General features: G+C 42.1%; 1 protein-coding gene across 1 annotated transcript in view; it reads right to left on the bottom strand.

The window, feature by feature from the left end:
* Positions 1 to 2737, bottom strand: part of pmepa1 (prostate transmembrane protein, androgen induced 1) — a 93156-nt gene extending 90419 nt beyond the window's left edge. Inside the window, exon 1 of the mRNA XM_014131694.3 lies at positions 2341 to 2737. Within this exon, the coding sequence (XP_013987169.1) occupies positions 2341 to 2446 (106 nt within the window). The 5' untranslated portion in view covers positions 2447 to 2737. The remainder of the gene's footprint in view (positions 1 to 2340) is intronic.
* Positions 2738 to 22914: the final 20177 nt, after the last annotated feature.

The raw sequence follows: 22914 nt of genomic DNA, 5'->3' as shown, positions 1-22914 counted from the left end.
TGTATAATGGGAGAGTATCGTATTACGATTAATTAAAGTATCACACTCGCTATCTCGAGCAGAGTGAAGTCTTTTCTGATTCCTCTTGGAGTCTGTCTTCAAAGCACTTGCTGGGAAGGAACCAGAGCCTCGACAGAATCAAACGATCATCAACAGGAATTCATCACAAATCAAGAAACAATTCAGCCCTCTAGTCTGGGCAGAGAAAAATAGCCATAGAAGGTCACAGTTTTTATCAATGGCATTATTTAAGCTAGATAACTTGGTATAGTGCATCAAACGCTCTTTTCCACCAGTGTTTATTATCATTGCATCGAATAAATAGGGTACATTTGACATTTTTGTCATTTAGCTGACGCTCTTATCCAGAGCTACTCACAGGAGCAATTATGGTTAAACGCCTTGCTCAAGGGCACAGTAACAGTTTTTCATCTAGCCGTCTGGCCTGCTCTGGGATTCAAACCAGCGACCTTTCGGTTATCGCCCAACGCTCTTAACAGTTTAAAGGCTACCTGCCATGAAATTGTTAAGCAGTATTTGGAAGCTTAGAAATATACAGCTTCACTGAAGAAATAGGGGGAAAAGAGGAGCGTATGTACTGAATAAGTGCATTGTATAATGTTGTGACAAATATCATCTGAGATTGAGAGGAAGTAAGTGTGGGTTGCCGAATATCTTTCATTTCTGTCATCCCATGTAGAACTATAAATTCTATTGGCTTTCTGCTCTTTAGAAAACCAGACAGCACCAAATCGAAGCTTGAGATGAGCTCCCCACCACCACCACCCACACAGTCAGATAAGCGTTGAAATTGATTTCAACATATTCTTTTAAATGCTCAGAGATAGAGAGAAAGACAGAGCATTCCCAAATAGGCTGAGTTTTTGAGTAACAGAGAGAAACAAAGTGAATAACCTAATTTTGGCCGTGGTATTTAGATTTTCCATTTATCTGATTTTGAAGCTTTGTCATCCACCACGTCTCATTCTTTCGGTGGGCTGTCTAGACAAAACGCAGTGGCTTCCCAATGTATTTGTTTCTGATAATGGAAACACTTTCAGACATGCACCTTTTACAATTCATCTTCAGTCAAGACTGCCCTACCACAGAGAAACAAAGCACTTCAGACAGGATACAAGTATCATGGGGAAACCAAGATCAGATCACGTTCAAAATTCCATAATTGCACCGGGGGGGAAAAAATTGAATTTTGTCTCTTTCCTGGCTAAAAATATTTTTGTGTGGAAAAGAGGAGACTGTATGCAGGAGACATGAGCTCACAGTCCATTACTTTGAGGAATTCAATATGTCCAGATCAGTCCCTAAGATATTCAGACCGGTTGTCTCTTTGGGGAAACTCTCTTATCAAACCAGGGAGCATCTCTCGCTCTTTTTTTATCCCCTCCATCTCTAGACAAAACATCATGCAGTTCTTGCAGGCAGAGCTTAGCACGACTGTCATTATAGGAAATTCCACTTTACTCCTAAATGAGTTTGTGACTATGTCGAATATCTGTTATAACTAAATTACATTTCCGAGTGGATTTAGAAGAGATGATAATTGTATTAGTATTGTTAATGTCTAATAATTGCCCCTCTACTCTAACTATTTCATAAATAACTATAAATAAACATTTCTATTTGTAACCCTATTTATTGTTTTTTATTAATTCATTATGAATCCCTGGTAGAATAATCAGTCTACTGATTTAAATATGTAAAATGTTACTGTGATAAAGAAAGCCTCATGTCACCATTAAATATTTGGCCCACTGTCTGCATGGTATGATCAAGATTTAGGTTTACAAGATCACTCCAATAACCAGAATGAATTAATTTGCTTTCATTGTCCATATACATACACAATACATGTACACGGTTTGTATTATAAAATGTCTTCACTGAGCCACCTTTTATGGAAGTATAATTGACCTTATTTAGAGCCAATTACTGGAAATCAGAGATAACCAGACGTCTGGCCTGCACAAGAGTCAACTTTGTTATGACGACCAGCTAAGCTTTCATTTCATCATGTCAAACCACGGCAGACAGTCTAGACCTTTTTTAGTTGACAAAAATCCCCAAGACAAAAAGTAGCTGTGACATGTTATGGCTGAGAAACGTTGCACATAAAAACCGGGCAGTCAGCCAGACATTTTGCTGAATTTAAAGCAGAAAGAGCTTGGATAGATAGCTAAGCTACCTAGCCTACCAGCCACGCAATAGAAGAAGTCTGCGAGACCTAACAGACAGCTTAGCTTGGTTGACAAGCTTGGTCATTCGAAGTGGGAAAGAAAAGTACAGAAAAGTAGCAGCTTGAACATAACAAAAAGTACTTACTGATCTCCATGCTTTGGAATGAAGTCGAGCGTTTGCAGTTACATGTACAGGATACATTGGTCTGGATGGCCGCTGTACCGTTTATTAGACCCATGAAGTTGAACATTTAAATCTGGAAATGTAGGAGAAAAACGTATCGAAGATCTCTCTCCAGTTCACTTCTCTAGCGCGCGCGGCGGTGCATAAATCACATAAAAACGATATTCTCTTTCTTGGTAAATTCTTTGCTGGTGGAAGTCAGGGGTCTAGGGTCACAGTTGCCTTCGTCCACCCCCCCCTCCCCGGGCCGCAGCCTGCCGTCGGTACTCCAGTATCCCCGATGTTTGTGAACAGCTTGTGCTACTTTGTATCCGTCTGTCTGACGGGCTTCTGAGCTCATTCAAGTCCAAGTCGGCTGAGCTCCTTTTGGGGCGGGGCTTAGAGGCAGACAAGATTACGTCAACACCAGACTTGAACTGGCAAGAGTGACAGGATGTCTGGCCAATCGAATCGCAGTCTGAATGTCAACACAGTTTATTGTAGCCAATCTGCATTGGAAGCTGCATATTAGTTTCAGACAGTAATTTTCATTCGTTTTGGAAAAGAAAATCAAACTGAAACACCAGTCATACAATGATTAATTTCATATATTTTAATTTTAGTGTTCAAAAAGAGTAGTAACATGCGCTGTTTCAAGCATATGTACTGCACATGGGTGGGCTTACTGGTCTATAATTAAAATGTTCTTGCATTTAATATTATCTAACGCAGTACATTTTGTACTAACTTTACCACAGCCTCATTTGCTTGTTGTCTACTCTGATGCCAATAGATTAATGCCACCTTCCTGTGTTTGTAACGATGACATAACAATGTCTTGAAAGCCGCATGACTGTTCAGTGATTCAGAGAAAGAATAGCTTATTCTATGTCTGAAGGTATATAAAAGCCTATATGATTTTCTACAATGTACATACATTTCAGACTATCATTGCAGATCATGTTCATTTTTTTTAAAAAACATGTCTGTAATAGGTTGCAGGCCTTGTAGGCCTACTTGCTCAAGTTAAATATGATGTGTTACTTTAGACTAGAGCAGGTATTCACAAACTGGGGTACGTATTCCCAGGGGTACGCCGTCGGGGTACGCCAAATAAAAAAGTGATTTTTTTTCTTCACATTTTCCAACAGAGCTATACATTTGAGTGACTTTTTTTTCCTTGCCTGAGTAGCCTCGTTTCGCTTTCAAAAATAAAATGTAACCATCTAGTGTTCAGCGAAATAACAACACAATGTCAAATACAGGTAGCCTAGTGAAATAATTAACATCCAATCACATTAACCGTTACTCTCTCATGGGAATTCCACCAACGGTTCGTATGTAGCCAAACGTAGCTGCTGCTCATGTTGGTATCTGAACTGGTGGCGCAAAAGCCATGACAGGGAGACATAGTGCAGTGGTAAACACGTGTGCAAGCAGTTTCTCCCGATGCAACTGTGTACACTGCAGCATCCACCGAGAGGCTCTTGCTGCCAAGGGAATGCCTGACAGCTTGAAAGACTTCTTGGACACTACAGTGAAAATGGTTAACTTTGTTAAAGCAAGGCCCCTGAACGCTCTTGTAATTTCTGCACTATGCAATGATATGGGCAGCAACCATGTAACGCTTTTACAACATACAGAAGTGCGCTGGTTTTCAAGGGGCAAAGTATTGACAAGTTGTTTTGAATTGAGAGCTTAAAGTTTTTTTTACTGACCATAATTTTCACTTGTCTGACCGCTTGCATGATGACGAGTTTCTCACACGACTGGCCTATCTGGGTGATGTTTTTTCTCGCCTGAATGATCTGAATCTAGGATTACAGGGACTCTCCGCAACTATATTCAATGTGCGGGACAAAATTGAGACTATGATTAAGAAGTTGGAGCTCTTCTCTGTCTGCATTAACAAGGACAACACATAGGTCTTTCCATCATTGTATGATTTTTTATGTGCAAATGAACTCAAGCTTACGGACAATGTCAAATGTGCTATAGCAAAGCACCTGAGTGAATTGGGTGCGCAATTACACAGGTACTTTCCCGAAACGGATGACACAAACAACTGGATTTGTTATCCCTTAAATTGTATTTAAATCAGAAGCCACTGCCAGATTTCTGGATTGGGCTGCGCTCAGAGTATCCTTCCTTGGCAAATCGCGCTGTTAAGACACTGATGCCCTTTTGCAACCACATACCTATATGAGAGTGGATTCTCGGCCCTCACTAGCATGAAAACTAAATACAGGCACAGACTGTGTGTGGAAAATGATTTAAGACTGAGACTCTCTCCAATACAACCCAACATTGCAGAGTTATGTGCATCCTTTCAAGCACACCCTTCTCATTAACCTGTGGTTGGTTTTATATGTAAGATGGTTAAATAAAGAGCAAAATGATTGATTATTATATTATTATTTGTGCCCTGGTCCTATAAGAGCTCTTTGTCACTTCCTACGAGCTGGATTGTGACATAAACTCACACTCATTCTTATGTGTAATAAATGTATCATATAGTGTGTGTGTGTGTGGCAGGCTTACAATGATGGCAAAAAACAACATTTGAGAGTGCGCTGACCCTGGTGCTAGAGGGGGTACACAGCTTGAGGTTGAATGTTTGAAGGGGTACGGGACTATAAAAAGTTTGGGAACCACTGGACTAGAGGAATAGCTGCCCTACAAACAAATATGGAAATACAAGGCAAGTTCGCATTGATGTGCTCTTGGAACAGCATTTTTTTCTAAGGGGGAAAAATTGTAGTATGATGCACTTGATTCTTTTTATGGATTTAAATTAAATATGTAACATTTTGACTGCTGACAAAATACACTTGGGGTGTATTCACTAGGAACCAAATGTAAGAAAACAGGCAGAAACGGGGAGGGACTAACCTGAATTTGTCAAATAAGGGAAAAAAAGTTTTCCTTTGCAAAACATTTTGCTACGGTTTACAATGGTGTGCCCTAATGAATACACCCAAGCCCAGGGTCTGACAGAATGGAACGGCCATGTCTTGGTTGTATAGTATTTCCCAATTGATGTATCTGGGACGGACTGGGACGACAGGGTAGCCTAGTGGTTAGAGTGTTGGACTAGTAACCAAAAGGTTGCAAGTTCAAATACCTGAGCTGACAAAGTACAAATCTGTCATTCTGCCCCTGAACAGGCAGTTAACCCACTGTTCCTAGTCATTGAAAATAAGAATTTGTACCAAAACATTTGTGCAGCATTGAAAGTCCCCAAGAACACAGTGGCCTCCATCATTCTTCATTGGAAGAAGTTTGGAACCACCAAGACTCTTCCTAGAGCTGCCGTCCGGCCAAACTGAACAATCGGGGGAGAAGGGCCTTGGTCAGGGAGGTGACCAAGAACCCGATGGTCACTCTGACAGAGCTCCAGAGTTCCTCTGTTGTGATACGAGAACCTTCCAGAAGGACAATCATCTATGCAGCACTCGACCAATCAGGCCTTTATGGTAGAGTGGCCAGACGGAAGCCACTCCCTCAGTAAAAGGCACGGCAGCCCGCTGTGAGTTTGCCAAAAGGCACCTAAAGGACTCTCAGACCATGAGAAACAAGATTCTCTGGTCTGATGAAGCCAAGATTGAACTCTTTGCCTGTATGCCAAGCGTCATGTCTGGAGGAAACCTGGCACCATCCCCTCTGTGAAGAATGGTGGTGGCAGCATCATGCTGTGGGGATGTTTTTCAGCAGCAGGGACTGAGACAAGTCAGGATTGAGGGAAAGATGAACGGAGAAAAGTACAGAGAGATCCTTAATGAAAACCTGCTCCGGAGCGCTCTGATTGGGGCGAAGGTTCACCTTCCAACAGGACAACAACCCTAAGCTCACAGCCAAGACAACGCAGGAGTGCCTTTGGGACAAGTCTCTGAATGTCCTTGAGTGGCCCAGCCAGAGACCGGTCTTGAAACTGATCTAACATCTCTGGAGAGACCTGAAAATAGCTGTGCAGCGATGCTCCCCATCCAACCTGACAGAGCTTGAGAGGATCTGCAGAGAAGAATGGGAGAAACTCCCCAAATACAGGTGTGCCAAGCTTCTAGAGTCATACCCAAGAAGACTTGAGGCTGTAATCGCTGCCAAAGGTGTTTCAACAAAGTACATTTGCAAAAATGTCTACAAAACTGTTTTTGCTTTGTCATTATGGGGTATTGCGTGTAGATTGGTGAGGGGAAATCCTTTTTACAATAAGGCTGTAACGTGGAAAATGTGGAAAAAGTGAAGCGGTCTGAATACTTTCAGAATGCAATGTATATAGCGATTGAGCCTGGAGACGAGGTTATGTTCCCCACTGTTTTCTGACCAGGTAATAGTAGTTTCTCCTGTGATGTCAACAAACTCAACAAAAAGATGGTGTAGTAGAGTTAAAATGGTTATTCCAGCAAACTTCAAATTATTAGAATAGAACACAACGCAGAACAGAACAATCAGGTTGAGGGTCAGTGGCCAAAAGCCCGCGAACAGGAATATTCCAAGTTCAGACAGAAGGGGGGAGTCAGATCGCCAGGAACTTTACTTTTGGTTTCTAATTTTAATTGTTGCGCTACTGGTGATGCCTGTTGATGTTAGGTAGGCAGCTACAGTAGCTGAATGATGTTAACATCTTCAGGTTTTGTTTCATTAAATGTATTTTATTTTATCTGGGTGCTTACGTCACCTACTAACACCCTGGTACTACCCATAGATCCCGCTCTCCTCAGTCTGAGAAAACACTGAGAGAGAAAGGTACGGGTTGCAGATTACTCCTTTGTAGAAGTCCGTAACGTGAAATAAATAAACGTCCCAAGGTTAATGCTGTAGATATTGTTATAAGGGGATGTGAGACTATCGAAACACGTAACTTTCAGAGTTTTATTGTTGTTATTAATATAGTTACAGAGTGCTAAAAGTGTTGCTAGCTAGCATGACTTTCTTTCTGTGATGCAGACGGCTAGCTGAGCTGCCGACTAGTGATGGTGTTGGATTATGGGGGATGTAGTTTTTGCCCTCTAAGGCGATTTTACGTTGTAACTTGTTTGTGTTGCAGTGGTTTTGTACATGAGTTGTTGTATTTTGCTACTATCAACACTGAAAGCACCTAGCAATGTATTGGGGATGTGAGACAGGATATGTGTTTTACCTTTCTTCATGCTCCTGTGTAGAACAACTTGTCAGGTGGTGCATTGGAGACTGATGTGTTCCTGACCTGTCTTTTCATAATACTATTGCAGATCAACATAAAAGCCTAAAAGACAGCCGTGGTGTCGCTCTTCATTTCTTGGTTCTCCTGTGGTGCATAAGAAACCCGCTACAATGGCATACATAAACATATTTTGATACGGTTGTAATCTGCGACCGGATAACATTTCCCGGCCATCCTCACACTGTTGTTCCTACTGCACGGTTTTCACCTATGGAGCTCCGCCCAAGCAGGGCATTTGATTGGTTTGACGTATTGTGATGTGTCACTAATTTACAATGGTTTTCCACACCTTTTTAGATATTTTCTGCCAAATGATGTGTCCCTTTACTCAGTTGGTGGATTGTGCCGCCATAGTGCGTGTCCCCCCCACATGCGTGCCTCTGCTGCGACAGCTTTAGAGATTACAATAGTCTTTTGACAACCAAGACAGCCATGACTGCAATTATTTCACATAGAAGTTTACTTCCAATGAAGAAGACTTTGTTAATAACATGTATTAAATCATATGAAAGGATGTCATTCAAATAAATGTACTTACCCACATAAGTCTACCTGGATGCACATGTATCAACTTGGAAACATGGTTTGCTTTGTTTGGGCTAATGGCTATGTCTAATGGCTTCTATCTGAGCGTGTGGTAATTGTCTGCAATTCACACCTCCCAGTATAGATGGTGATGATTATCATAACACTCGGTTCTCTGCCCCTCTTTTCCGCCAAACATTCCTTTGTTCTTTGAGCAGCATTGCTGCATGAGCCAGGCGGGGGAGAGCAAATATAGCGCTGCTCAATTCATGGCTATGTCGCCGATGCAAGCAGAATCTCCACTTCAGTCTGCGGCATCATTATTCTTGACAGCTTGGAAAAAATGTGGCTATGAAACCTGTGTTAACAGAAAATAATTCGCCATTGGCTGATGAGTTGCCTTGCCTGAATTCCGAATGGGCAGCAGAATGTGCCCATAGACCTCGACGAAGCTAGTGTGTGTATAACATCCTGGGCTCTATTTTAAACAAACCTAATGCAATGGTAAATCTTAGCACTAGCGGTAGCGTTATAGGTTCAGGGATGTGTCAGAAATATTTGTGCTATTTTCACAACCGGAATTATGGGCGCAGTATTTAAAAAAATATATATATATATTTCACCTTTATTTAACCAGGTAGTCTAGTTGAGAACAAGTTCTCATTTACAACTGCGACCTGGCCAAGATAAAGCAAAGCAGTGCGACACAAACAAAAACACAGAGTTACACATGGAATAAACGAACATACAGTCAATAATACAATAGAAAAAGTCTATATACAGTGTGTGCAAATGAGGTAGGAAAAGGGAGGTAAGGCAATAAATGGGCCATAGTGGTGAAATAATTACATTATAGCAATTAAACACTGGAGTGATAGATGTGCAGAAGATGAGTGTGCAGGTAGAGATACTGGGGTGCAAGGAAATCAAATAAATAACTGTATGGGGATGAGGTAGTTGGCTATGCCATTTACAGATGGGCTATGTACAGGTGCAGTGATCTGTGAGCTGCTCTGACAGCTGGTGCTTAAAGCTAGTGAGGGAGGTAAGAGTCTCCAGCTTTAGTGATTTTTGCAGTTCGTTCCAGTCATTGGCAGCAGAGAACTGGAAGGAAAGGCCGCCGAAAGAAGAATTGGCTTTAGGGGTGACCAGTGAAATATACCTGCTGGAGCACGTGCTAAGAGCGGGTGCTGAGATAAGGCGGCGCTTTACCTAGCAAAGACTTAGAGATGACCTGGAGCCAGTGGGTTTGGTGACGAATATGAAGCGAAGGCCAGCCAAGGAGAGCATGTATGGTTCAGTGTTGCTTGCCTCGAAGCGAGCATAGAAGGAATTTAGCTTGTCTGGTAGGCTTGTGTCACTTGGCAGCTCATGGCTGGGTTTTCCTTTGTAATCTGTGATAGTTTGCAAGCCTTGCCACATCTGACGAGCGTCAGAGCTGGCGTATTAGGATTCGATCTTTGTCCTGTATTGATGTTTTGTCTGTTTGATGGCTTGTCGGAGGTTGTATCAGATCTTCTTATAAGTGTCCAGATCAGTGTCCTCTCCTTGAAAGCGGCAGCTCTAGCCTTTAGCTCAGTGAAGATGTTGCCTGTAATCCATGGCTTCTGGTTTGGATATGTACGTATGGTCACTGTGGGGATGACGTCATCGATGCAGTTATTAATGAAGCCGGTGACTCATGTGGTAAACGCCTCAATGTTATCTGAACATATTCCAGTCTGTGCTAGTGAAACAGTCCTGTAGTTTAGCATCCACATCCTCAGACCACTTACATTTACATTACATTTAAGTCATTTAGCAGACGCTCTTATCCAGAGCGACTTACAAATTGGTGGATTCACCTTATGATATCCAGTGGAACAACCACTTTACAATAGTGCATCTAAATCTTTAGGGGGGGTTAGGATTACTTTATCCTATCCTAGGTATTCCTTAAAGAGGTGGGGTTTCAGGTGTCTCCGGAAGGTGGTGATTGACTCCGCTGTCCTGGCGTCGTGAGGGAGCTTGTTCCACCATTGGGGTGCCAGAGCAGCGAACAGTTTTGACTGGGCTGAGCGGGAACTGTGCTTCCTCAGAGGTAGGGAGGCGAGCAGGCCAGAGGTGGATGAACGCAGTGCCCTTGTTTGGGTGTAGGGCCTGATCAGAACCTGAAGGTACAGAGGTGCCGTTCCCTTCACAGCTCCGTAGGCAAGCACCATGGTCTTGTAGCGGATGCGTGCTTTAACAGGAAGCCAGTGGAGAGAGCGGAGGAGCGGGGTGACGTGAGAGAACTTGAGAAGGTTGAACACCAGACGGGCTGCGGCGTTCTGGATGAGTTGTAGGGGTTTAATGGCACAGGCAGGGAGCCCAGCCAACAGCGAGTTGCAGTAATCCAGACGGGAGATGACAAGTGCCTGGATTAGGACCTGCGCCGCTTCCTGTGTGAGGCAGGGTCATACTCTGCGAATGTTGTAGAGCATGAACCTACAGGATCGGGTCACCGCCTTGATGTTAGTAGAGAACGACAGGGTGTTGTCCAGGGTCACTCCAAGGTTCTTAGCACTCTGGGAGGAGGACACAATGGAGTTGTCAACCGTGATGGCGAGATCATGGAATGGGCAGTCCTTCCCCGGGAGGAAGAGCAGCTCCGTCTTGCCGAGGTTCAGCTTGAGGTGGTGATCCGTCATCCACACTGATATGTCTGCCAGACATGCAGAGATGCGATTCGCCACCTGGTTATCAGAAGGGGGAAAGGAGAAGATTAATTGTGTGTCGTCTGCATAGCAATGGTAGGAGAGACCATGTGAGGATATGACAGAGCCAAGTGACTTGGTGTATAGCGAGAATAGGAGAGGGCCTAGAACAGAGCCCTGGGGGACACCAGTGGTGAGAGCACGTGGTGCGGAGACAGATTCTTGCCACGCCACCTGGTAGGAGCGACCTGTCAGGTAGGACGCAATCCAAGCGTGGGCCGCGCAGGAGATGTCCAACTCGGAGAGGGTGGAGAGGAGGATCTGATGGTTCACCGTATCAAAGGCAGCAGATAGGTCTAGAAGGATGAGAGCAGAGGAGAGAGAGTTAGCTTTAGCAGTGCGGAGAGCCTCCGTGACACAGAGAAGAGCAGTCTCAGTTGAAAGACCAGTCTTGAAACCTGACTGATTTGGATCGAGAAGGTCATTCTGAGAGAGATAGCAGGAGAGCTGGCCAAGGACGGCACGTTCAAGAGTTTTGGAGAGAAAAGAAAGAAGGGATACTGGTCTGTAGTTGTTGACATCGGAGGGATCGAGTGTAGGTTTTTTCAGAAGGGGTGCACTTCACTGGTACTTCTTGTTTGAGTTTTTGCTTGTAAGTAGGAATCAGGAGGATAGAGTTAGGAGGGCGAGGGTGAGATTTCTATGTGTATGTGTGTGTGAATTAAAGGTGTTTTACAATTTTCTTGCCTCTAGTTGCACAGGTGACATGCTGGTAAAAATTAAGTTTGACAGATTCAGTTTCCCTGCATTATAATCAACGACCACTAGGAGCGCTGCCTCTGGATGTGCATTTTCTAGATTTCTTATGGACCTATACAGCTCGTTGAGTGTAGTCTTAGTGCTAGTATCAGTTTGTAGTGGTAAATAGACAGCTACGAAAAATATAGATGAAAACTCTCGGTAAATTGTATGGTCTGCAGCTTATCATAAGGTATTCTAACTCAGGCGAGCAAAACCTTGAGACTTCCTTAAAATTAGAGATTGCTCACCAGCTATTGTTAACAAAGAGACACACACCTCCACCCTTAACCTTATCCGAAACTGCCTTTCGGTCTTGACGATACAAAAAAAAACAGCTAGATGTATAATATCCATATCTTTGTTCAGCCACGACTCCGGAACTCGTCCAGTTTGTTCTTTAAAGATTGTACGTTCGCCAATAGAACAGAGGGTAGAGGTGGATTACTTACTCGCCAAAGAGTAGAGGCGGATTACTTACTCTCGTCAGGGAGCCCATTCATTTTCCTCTCTTGCGCCATCTCTTCCTCTTTCGAGGCCCAGGGATAGGGTCTGGTCCAGAATGAGCAGTACATCCAAAACTGCCTACTCGTTGAAGTCGAAATGTTCATCCAAATCGAGGTTAGTGATCGCTGATGTCCAGAAGCTGTTTTCGGTCATAGGAAATAATGGTGGAAATATTATGTACAGAAAAAGTTAGGATCAGTGTGAAAAAACACACCAAATAGCAGAATTGGTCAGGAGCCCGTAAAACGGCAGCTATCCATTGCAGCGCCATAATCTACTCTTAATCCTAGTAGCACAGGAACTAGGGACGGGATTCTTCAAGGAAGTGTTTGTTGTCATTGAACGAGATGACTAGTTTTCATGCAAATGTTTTCACTTGATATAAACTGCACCAAACATCTTAGTTTGATGTAAAAAGACCGCCTCTGCAAAAACGTCAAAATTATTGAGTGATTTCTTGAGTTATCATAGATTAATTTGGACTATTTTGAGGAAGTGTATACTGGCTATTTTGTTTCCACAGTGTCTCAAGAGGAACATTAATATTGCCACTTTTGGATAGATAGCGTACTTGAAAAAGCGAAATGCAGGTATGTGAATTGTGAATAATTGTAACGGCTGTCTTCGTCGTCAGATGAAACAGAGAAGTCATCGTCTGAAAAAGTGGACCAATACGCAGCGGAGGATGTGTTCATCTTGAATGAATTTTAATTGAAAAAAGAGAACACTTGACAAAATAAACAAAATGACAGCCGACAGTTCTGTCAGGTACTAACAACGAAACCGAAAGCACTAAACAGAAACAAATACCCACAAAACCCAAAGGAAAAACATGCTCCTTATGTGTGACTCCCAATCAACAACAACGAACTTCAGCTGTGCCTGATTGGGAGCCACACACGGCCCAAAACAAAGAAATACAAAAAAACCTAGAAAAAGAACATAGAACGCCCACCCAATGTAACACCCTGGCCTAACCAAAAATAAAGAACAAAAAAAAAAACTCTCTATGGCCAGGGCGTTACAATAATGAAAAAGCATGAGGGCAAAAACCGACAAAAACATTTCAACACACACTCAGCAGACTATTTAAAACCCCTTCATTTATAGGGTGCTTTTGGCTAGTGGCCAGGATAAAAAGACACACCTATGTGATGCTGCTAAACCAGCCTTAATGAAGGTGAGGGTAGGCTATGCTTGGTTTTTAAATGGGGGGAAACCAATAGTTTTGTTTGTTTCTATAATAAATACGAGATTCATCAGGACAAAAGGCAAATCTCTCCTTCCATGGGCACTGTGCATCATGGCTGGATAGACTGCTTATGCAACTTTCAACTGCATTACTGTTAAGACCTATATTTGTGGGTCCTAAAACTTTACACTAGCTCTGCATGAAATTGTCACTTTTGCGCTTGTTTTTAAGGAACATCAAATATTGCCACCCTTCCCACCTCAGCACCTGCGAGCTGATGTTAGACAGGTAAATAGAACCTTGTGTTAGAGCTGGAAAATGCCAGTGCACCAGTTTTTATATGATGAAATTGAAAACTAGCTTGGGTTTGACAATTGCACCTCATTAGCGCCAGCCGTAAATAGAGCCCCCTGTGTTGTTCCTGCTGTTTCTCACTTAATTTCCATTATGACAAGGTCATAGGAGTAATGGTGTCGGGCTACTAACAGGCTGTTAAATGGCTCAGCTAAGGTATAATCTAAACAAGTAAAACTTTCTCCTCATACATTCTTAATCATGTTTGCAGTGCTCAGCGTGAGAAAGAGGGAGTAGAGAGAGCCGAGAGAGATAGCAGAGATTAAACAGTGATCTAAAATTGGAACATGGCGGTTGGTGGCATCTAAGGTGTGTTCTCTTCTAGTCTCCCTGTTACACACATAACGATTTGCAGTCTTAAGATTGGCACAATATAATTTTCAAAGAGGATTTGCAGAGATTTACCATGTTCCTCATGAAGGCAGACGGATTAACTGTAATCTGTCTTCAACTTTAACAAAATGTCAGTTGTGCAATTCCTATGTACTGTCGTCTAAGATGTTGGTTCATTAGAAGAGGAAATGTACTTGTTTCCTCCCTGGTTTGCAGTCACACAATAGACCTAGTGTCATCATCTTATCTCTTAATTGGCTTCATAGACAGCATGTTGTTTGGTTTTAGAAGAATTAGTACCCACTGGGCAAAAGCTGGTTGCATCAACTTTGTTCCATGTCATCGGCCCCCCCAAAAATATCTGATGACGTTGAATCAATGTGGATTTTCAAAAAGTAATCAAAGTAAGGAAATGTCCTTTTTTTTAGTAAACTTTTAACCAATGATATGCTGACATTTGTTGTTGATTTGACATTGAATTGACGTTAGTTGATATCTTAAACAAATGTACATCAAAACTAGACGTTGAAATTACATCTGTGCCCAGTGGGTAGTATGGTACAGGGCCCAGTTTCCCAAAAGCATCTTAAAGCTAAATTCATTGTTAGAACCATATGAGCATTGTTAAATCTCTGAGTTGTTTCCCAAAAACATCTTTACTTAACTTTTTAGTGACAGGGGGCAGTATTCGGAAATTCAGATGAATGACGTGCCCAAATTCAACTGCCTGACACTCGGGCCCAGAAGGTAGGATATGCATATTATTAGTAGATTTGGATAGAAAACACTCTGAAGTTTCTAAAACTGTTTGAATGATGTGTGTGAGTATAACAGAACTCAGATGGCAGGCAAAAATCTGAGAATCCAACCAGGAAGTGTGGAAATCTGAGGTTTGTCGTTTTTCAAGTGATTCCCTATCCAGTATACAGTGACTTAGGGTTCATTTTGCACTTCCTAAGGCTTCCACTAGATGTTAACAGTCTTTAGAACATTGTTTCATGCTTCTACTGTGGATAGGAAGAGAATAAGAGCTCCTGGAAGTAGATGAGTGAGAAAATGACATGAGCTCAGTTGCATGCGCTCCCGTGAGAGTTAGCTGTGTTCCTTTTTTTTTTTGAAAACAAAGGAATCGTCTGGTTGGAATATTATGGAAGATTTGTGATTAAAAACATCCTAAAGATTGATTCTATACATCGTATGACATTCTATACATCGTCTGTAATATAACTTTTTTGACTTTTCGTCTGAACTTAACTGCACGAGCACAATGCATTTGGAGTACTCTACCAAACACGCAAACAAAAAGGAGTTATTTGGATATATATATACTGCTCAAAAAAATAAAGGGAACACTTAAACAACACATCCTAGATCTGAAATAAATAAATAATCTTATTAAATACTTTTTTCTTTACATAGTTGAATGTGCTGACAACAAAATCACACAAAAATAATCAATGGAAATCCAATTTATCAACCCATGGAGGTTTGGATTTGGAGTCACACTCAAAATTAAAGTGGAAAACCACACTACAGGCTGATCCAACTTTGATGTAATGTCCTTAAAACAAGTCAAAATGAGGCTCAGTAGTGTGTGTGGCCTCCACGTGCCTGTATGACCTCCCTACAACGCCTAGGCATGCTCCTGATGAGGTGGCGGATGGTCTCCTGAGGGATCTTCTCCCAGACCTGGACTAAAGCATCCGCCAACTCCTGGACAGTCTGTGGTGCAACGTGGCGTTGGTGGATGGAGCGAGACATGATGTCCCAGATGTGCTCAATTGGATTCAGGTCTGGGGAACGGGCAGGCCAGTCTATAGCATCAATGCCTTCCTCTTCCAGGAACTGCTGACACACTCCAGCCACATGAGGTCTAGCATTGTCTTGCATTAGGAGGAACCCAGGGCCAACCGCACCAGCATATGGTCTCACAAGGGGTCTGAGGATCTCATCTCGGTACCTAATGGCAGTCAGGCTACCTCTGGCGAGCACATGGAGGGCTGTGCGGCCCCCCAAAGAAATGCCACCCCACACCATGACTGACCCACCGCCAAACCGGTCATGCTGGAGGATGTTGCAGGCAGCAGAACGTTCTCCACGGCGTCTCCAGACTCTGTCACGTCTGTCAAGTGCTCAGTGTGAACCTGCTTTCATCTGTGAAGAGCACAGGGCGCCAGTGGCGAATTTGCCAATCTTGTTGTTCTCTGGCAAATGCCAAACGTCCTGCACCTTGTTGGGCTGTAAGCACAACCCCCACCTGTGGACGCCGGGCCCTCATACCACCCTCATGGAGTCTGTTTCTGACCGTTTGAGCAGACACATGCACATTTGTGGCCTGCTGGAGGTCATTTTGCAGGGCTCTGGCAGTGCTTCTCCTGCTCCTCCTTGCACAAAGGCGGAGGTAGCGGTCCTGCTGCTGGGTTGTTGCCCTCCTACGGCCTCCTCCACGTCTCCTGATGTACTGGCCTGTCTCCTGGTAGCGCCTCCATGCTCTGGACACTACGCTGACAGACACAGCAAACCTTCTTGCCACAGCTCGCATTGATGTGCCATCCTGGATGAGCTGCACTACCTGAGCCACTTGTGTGGGTTGTAGACTGCGTCTCATGCTACCACTAGAGTGAAAGCACCGCCAGCATTCAAAAGTGACCAAAACATCAGCCAGGAAGCATAGGAACTGAGAAATGGTCTGTGGTCCCCACCTGCAGAACCACTCCTTTATTAGGGGTGTCTTGCTAATTGCCTATAATTTCCACCTGTTGTCTATTCCATTTGCACAACAGCATGTGAAATTTATTTTCAATCAGTGTTGCTTCCTAAGTGGACAGTTTGATTTCACAGAAGTGTGATTGATTTGGAGTTACATTGTGTTGTTTAAGTGTTCCCTTTATTTTTTTGAGCAGTGTATATGGACTTTGTCGAAACAAATGAAAATGTATTGGGGAACTGGGATTCCTGGGAGTGCATTCCGATGAAGATCATCAAAGGTAAGTAAACATTTATAATATTATTTCTGAGTTTTGTTGACTCCACAAAATGGCGGTTTTGGTTTCCATCTCTGAGCGCTGTACTCAGATTATTGTGTGCTTTCGCTGTAAAGTTTTTTTGGAATCTGACACAGCGGTTGCATTAAGGAGAAGGGTATCTATAATTCTTTGAATAACAGTTTAATATTTTATCAACGTTTATGATGAGTATTTTTGAAATTGATGTGCTCATTCACCGGAAGTTTTGGGAGGCAAAACATTTCTGAACATTACATGCCAATGTAAAATGGGTTTTTTGGATATAAATATGAATTTTATCGAGCAAAACATACATGTATTGTGTAACATGAAGTCCTATGAGTGTCATCTGATGAAGATCATCAAAGGTTAGTGATTCATTTTAGCTGTATTTCTGGTTTTTGTGACACCTCTCCTTGCTTGGAAAATGGCTGTGTGGTTTTTCTTGTCTCGGCGCTGTCCTAACATAATCTAATGCTATGCTTTCGCCGTAAAGCCTTTTTGAAATCGGACAATGTGGTTGGATTAACGAGACGTTCGTCTTTAAAATGGTGTAAAATAGTTGTATGTCTGAGAAATTTGAATTATGAGATTTTTGTTGTTTTGAATTTGGCGCCCTGCTATTTCACTGGCTGTTGAATAGTGTGTCCCGCGGGTGGGACGCTAGCGTCCCACATTTCCCAGAGAGGTTTAAGTTACACTTCAAAACACTCGTTATTTACGACTGCCTCAGACCACTAGAACAGCTAAGTACGTCGTTAGATGCTTTTTGCCCTTCAGCATCACTTTATACACAGGAGATTTCCTCTAGATATAGAATCAAAGTGTTAATCTGTTTCTCTATGACCACCCATAACACCCATGACAATACCCCCACATCCACAGAGTACGAGTGGTCACTGAATGGTTTGATGAGCATGAAAACAATGTAAACATCAATGACACATGTCATGGCCGTCTCAGTCAACCCAGTTGAACACTTATGGGAGATTCTGGATCGGCACCTGAGACAGCGTTTTCCACCACCATCGACAAAACACAAAATTATGGAATTTGTCATGGAAGAAGGGTGTCACATCCCTCCAATAGTGTTCCAGACACTTGTAGAATCTATGCCAAGGAGCATTGAAGCTGTTCTGGCCCGTGGTAATCCAAAGTCATATTAAGACACCTTATGTCGGTGTTTTCTTTATTTAGGCAGTTACCCGTAATTTGCGAATTGTAGGCTTCTGTCTGTCATTTTTGCTTCAATATTTTTTTATGTGTAACAACATGTGCACAATGAGGTGCCATATCTGTGATTTAGTGCATCATTATAGGGAAAGCATTAGAACAAGCCGCCTCAATTTTGTTTCTGTTTATTTGTTTGTTTTCCCATGTTTCAGATTTCCCCTATTTTCCCCCATTGCCACAAAATTTGATTCTCTGTGTTCACAGCAATTGTAACGGCCATCGTATGGAGTAGACCAAGGCGCAGCGGGTTGAGTGCTCATATTTACTTTTTATTGATACATGTAACAAAAACAAGAAAACTAACGAATGACAAACTGTCTTGCAGGCTACACACAGCAATGCAAAAACACTTCCCACAAAAGACAGGTGAAAAAAGGGCTACCTAAGTATGACTCCCAATCAGCAACAACGATGTACAGCTGTTCCTGATTGAGAGGCATACCAGGCCAACAAAGAAATACACAACATAGAAAAACCATAAAAATACAAAACATAGAACAATACCCAAAAACCCCGGAACACATAAAACAAACACCCGTCTTACATAAGTACATATCCCAACAAACCCTGAACCACATAAAACAAACACCCCATGCCACGTCCTGACCAAACTACAATAACAAATAACCCCTTTACTGGTCAGGATGTGACAGCAATGCTTAAACTGCATCAGAGAACCATTTTTGAGGTCTGGGTAAAATCTAAGAAACTTCGATTTTTGAGTGAAGTTACCCTTTAATTACCTTTTAACACATGTACTGCTGTTTGGTTAGCGGTGTATCAGTAGCGCAGTAAGCACACATGTGATGGAATTTGCAAATCAAATGCCCACTTGTGGTGCCACTGGACAGCGAAAAATTAGTAAGTTAACCTTTATTTATTGTCATTTAATTGAGTTTGTAGTAGTTAAGCATCGAGTTAGATTACATAGCTACCTGTAACGGCTGTCATGAGAGAGAGTGGACCAAAACGCAGTGGAGTTAGTGTTCATCATATTTAATTATTAAACGGAACACTATACAACTACAAAAATAAGAAACTGACAGCCAAACAGTCCTGTCAGGTGAAACACAATGACAGAAACAATTACCCACAAAACCCCAACGGAAAAACATGCACTTATGTGTGACTCCCAATCAACAACAACGAACTTCAGCTGTGCCTGATTGGGAGCCACACACGGCCCAAAACAAAGAAATACAAAAACATTGAAACAGAACATTGAACGCCCACCCAATGTAACACCCTGGCCTAACCAAAATAAAGAACAAAAAACCCCTCTCTATGGCCAGGGCGTTACACTACCTCAATCGTTATTTCAAATCATTTCGGTGACTTCACAGCAATTGCTAGCCAGCTAACATTAGATAGCTAGCTCAACTAAAATAAATCCCCCTAGATATAGCCACATCTCATAGTCATGTCATGAGATTTGTAAATGAAAGGGGAATATAATCATATGAATCGAAAGGAGTTTCCCATCTCCTCATTTAGAGTATTTCTGGTGCAGCACAGACATTTCCTTATCCAGATGGTGTGACAAAAGCATTTCCTACACAGACCTGCTAACTTTCTTTGTTATTACTTTTAAGGTTGGAACCAACATGCAGTACCTTTAGCAGGCAGAGAGGCAAGAACCATAAATTCACCAGCTCAGGGACAAGCTACACAATTCGCAGGCCTGTGTAGTGTATTAAATGTAATTGCTGAACTTTTTGAAACTTAAAGCATGGGTATTGTTTAAAAATGTAAGAATAAAAGGAAATGTATGGTTTAAACTTGTATTGAATTTGAATTTGTATTAGCTGTTCCCTAAGTGTTAATACATTTGTGTTTACATTAAGCCTTTATGTATCTGTTATGAATGACCGAAGGTGTCTGACTTCATAGTAAGTAGAGCATTTTCAGTTACATTATTGTCTTTTAGAGTGACTTACAGGAGTAATTAGAGTTAAGTGCCTTGCTAAAAGGCACATTGACAGATGTTGGCTTAGGGATTTGAACCCGCACTCTTAACCCCTAGGCTACCTGCCGGCCCTGCATTTATGTATGTGTTATAAATTACCAAAGGGGTCTGACTTTAAAGTAAGTACAGCATCATGCGATATAGAGTCTTTATGGATGCGTTATGATTGTGTCTCACTTTAAACTAAATATTACTGGACAATACATCAAGTGTCAATAAATAGTTTATCAACATTCTGCTGATTTATGAAGGTTTTCTCATGATCCACAGGTTACTGCGGGGTGTGAGAGGTATTTAGATGGGTTGGTGGACCTGCAAAGCTGGCATTTATGTGTGTCAGAGCCAAAATGATTTGGAGTAGGCCTACCTGAGACTACCACATCAGGTATTCCTTTTCTGTTCCCATGCTGGAGACCAGGGCATGATTACAACCTGGTACAATGGTACCAACATTTTTATGGCTGATCTTTCAGCGTGGGAGTGGGTGAATGTGTCAAAGACCTGACTGGGCACAGCAGTGCACGGTATGGCTTGTTATATTGTTGTGTGGGTGTTTGTGTACTGTAACTTGGTTCGAGAAAAAAGCCACTTTCAATTTACTTATGCTCAGTTTCCTTAAGTACAGTTGAAGTCGGAAGTTTACATACTCCTTAGTCAAATACATTTATACTCAGTTTTTCACAATTCCTGGCATTTAATCCCAGTAAAAAAATCCCTGTTTTAAATCAGTTAGGATCACCACTTTATTTTAAGAATGTGAAATGTCAGAATAATCGTAGAGAGAATGATTTATTTCAGCTTTTATTTCTTTCATCACATTTCCAGTGGGTCAGAAGTTTACATACACTCAATTAGTATTTGGTAGCATTGCCTTTAAATTGTTTAACTTGGGTGAAACGTTTCGGGTAGCCTTCCACAAGCTTCCCACAATAAGTTGTGTGAATTTTGGCCCATTCCTCCTGACAGAGCTGATGTAACTGAGTCGGGTTTTTAGGCCTCCTTGCTCGCCTACGTTTTCAGTTCTGCCCAAAAATTGTCTATGACATTGAGGTCAGGGCTTTGTGATGGCCACTCTAGTACCTTGACTTTGTTGTCCTTAAGCCGTTTTGCCACAACTTTGGAAGTATGCTTGGAGTCATTGTCCATTTGGAAGACCCATTTGCAACCAAGCTTTAACTTCCTGACTGATGTCTTGAGATGTTGCTTCAATATGTCCACATAATTTTCCTTCTCATGATGCCATCTATTTTGTGAAGTGCACCAGTCCCTCCTGCAGCAAAGCACCCCCACGACATGATGCTGCCACCCCAGTGCTTTATGGTTGGGATGGTGTTCTTCGGCTTGCAAGCTTCCCCCTTTTTCCTCCAAACATAACAATGGTCATTATGGCCAAACAGTTCTATTTTTGTTTCATCAGACCAGAGGACATTTCTCCAAAAAGTACGATCTTTGTCCATTGCTGTTTTCTGGGATTGATTTGCACTTTTTGCACTAAAGTACGTTCATCTCTAGGAGACAGAATGCGTCTCCTTCCTAAGCGGTACGATGGCTGCGTGGTCCCATGGTGTTTATACTTGCATACTATTGTTTGTACAGATGAATGTGGTACCTTCAGGCATTTGGAAATTGCTCCCAAGGATGAACCAGACTTGTGGAGGTCTACACATTTTTTTCTGAGGTCTTGGCTGATTTATTTTGATTTCCCATGATGTCAAGTAAAGAGGCACTGAGTTTGAAGGTAGGCCTTGAAATACATCCTCAGATACACCTCCAATTGACTCAAATGATGTCAGTTAGCCTATCAGAAGCTTCTAAAGCCATGACATCATTTTCAGAAATTTTCCAAGCTGTTTAAAGGCACAGTCAACTTAGTGTATGTAAACTTCTGACCCACTGGAATTGTGATACAGTGAAATAATCTGTCTGTAAACAATTGTTGGAAAAAGTACTTGTGTCATGCACAAAGTAGATGTCCTAACCGACTTGCCAAAACTATAGTTTGTTAACAAGAAACTTGTGGAGTGGTTGAAAACGAGTTTTAATGACTCCAACCTAAGTGTATGTAAACTTCCGACTTCAACTGTACATTTACCACAGCACATATAAGGGACATCAACCATTCAAAGTTGGCATTTCTGGGAGTGACCATTGAATTCTATGGGAGTGACCTTACTGAGCAACATTTTTGTATCAGGCTTTGTCCTTTGCGAGCAAAACATTCCCCCTGGTCGACACTAGTTAACACAGCCACAAAGACATAATAATGAACCACATCCATTTCCACAATTTCTCTTATTAAAAAAGTATTTTTAACCTAACCCTAATCTTAAAGGGACATTTCTCCACTGCTTCACTATGCATTCGGAAAGTATTCAGACCCCGTGACTTTTTCCACATTTTGTTACGTTACAGCCTTATTCTAAAATTGATTAAATAGTTTTCCCCCCTCATCAATCTACACACAATATCCTACAATGACAAAGCAAATACTGGTTATTAGAAATTTTTGAAAATGTATTAAATATAAAAAACGGAAATATTACATTTACATAACTATTCAGACCCTTTACTCAGTACTATGTTGAAGCACCTTTGGCAGCGATTATAGTCACGAGTCTTCTCAGGTATGATACTACAAGATTGGCATACCTGTATTTTGGGAGTTTCTCCTATTCTGGTTGGATGGGGAGCATCGCTGCACAGTTATTTTCAGTTCTCTCCAGAGATGTTTGGTCGGGTTCAAGTCCGGGCTTTGGCTGGGCCAC

This window comes from Salmo salar, chromosome 12 (genome assembly GCF_965601325.2).
Source record: "Salmo salar chromosome 12, fSalSal1, whole genome shotgun sequence".
Taxonomy (NCBI): domain Eukaryota; kingdom Metazoa; phylum Chordata; class Actinopteri; order Salmoniformes; family Salmonidae; genus Salmo; species Salmo salar.
This window is presented reverse-complemented; position numbering and strand designations above follow the sequence as displayed.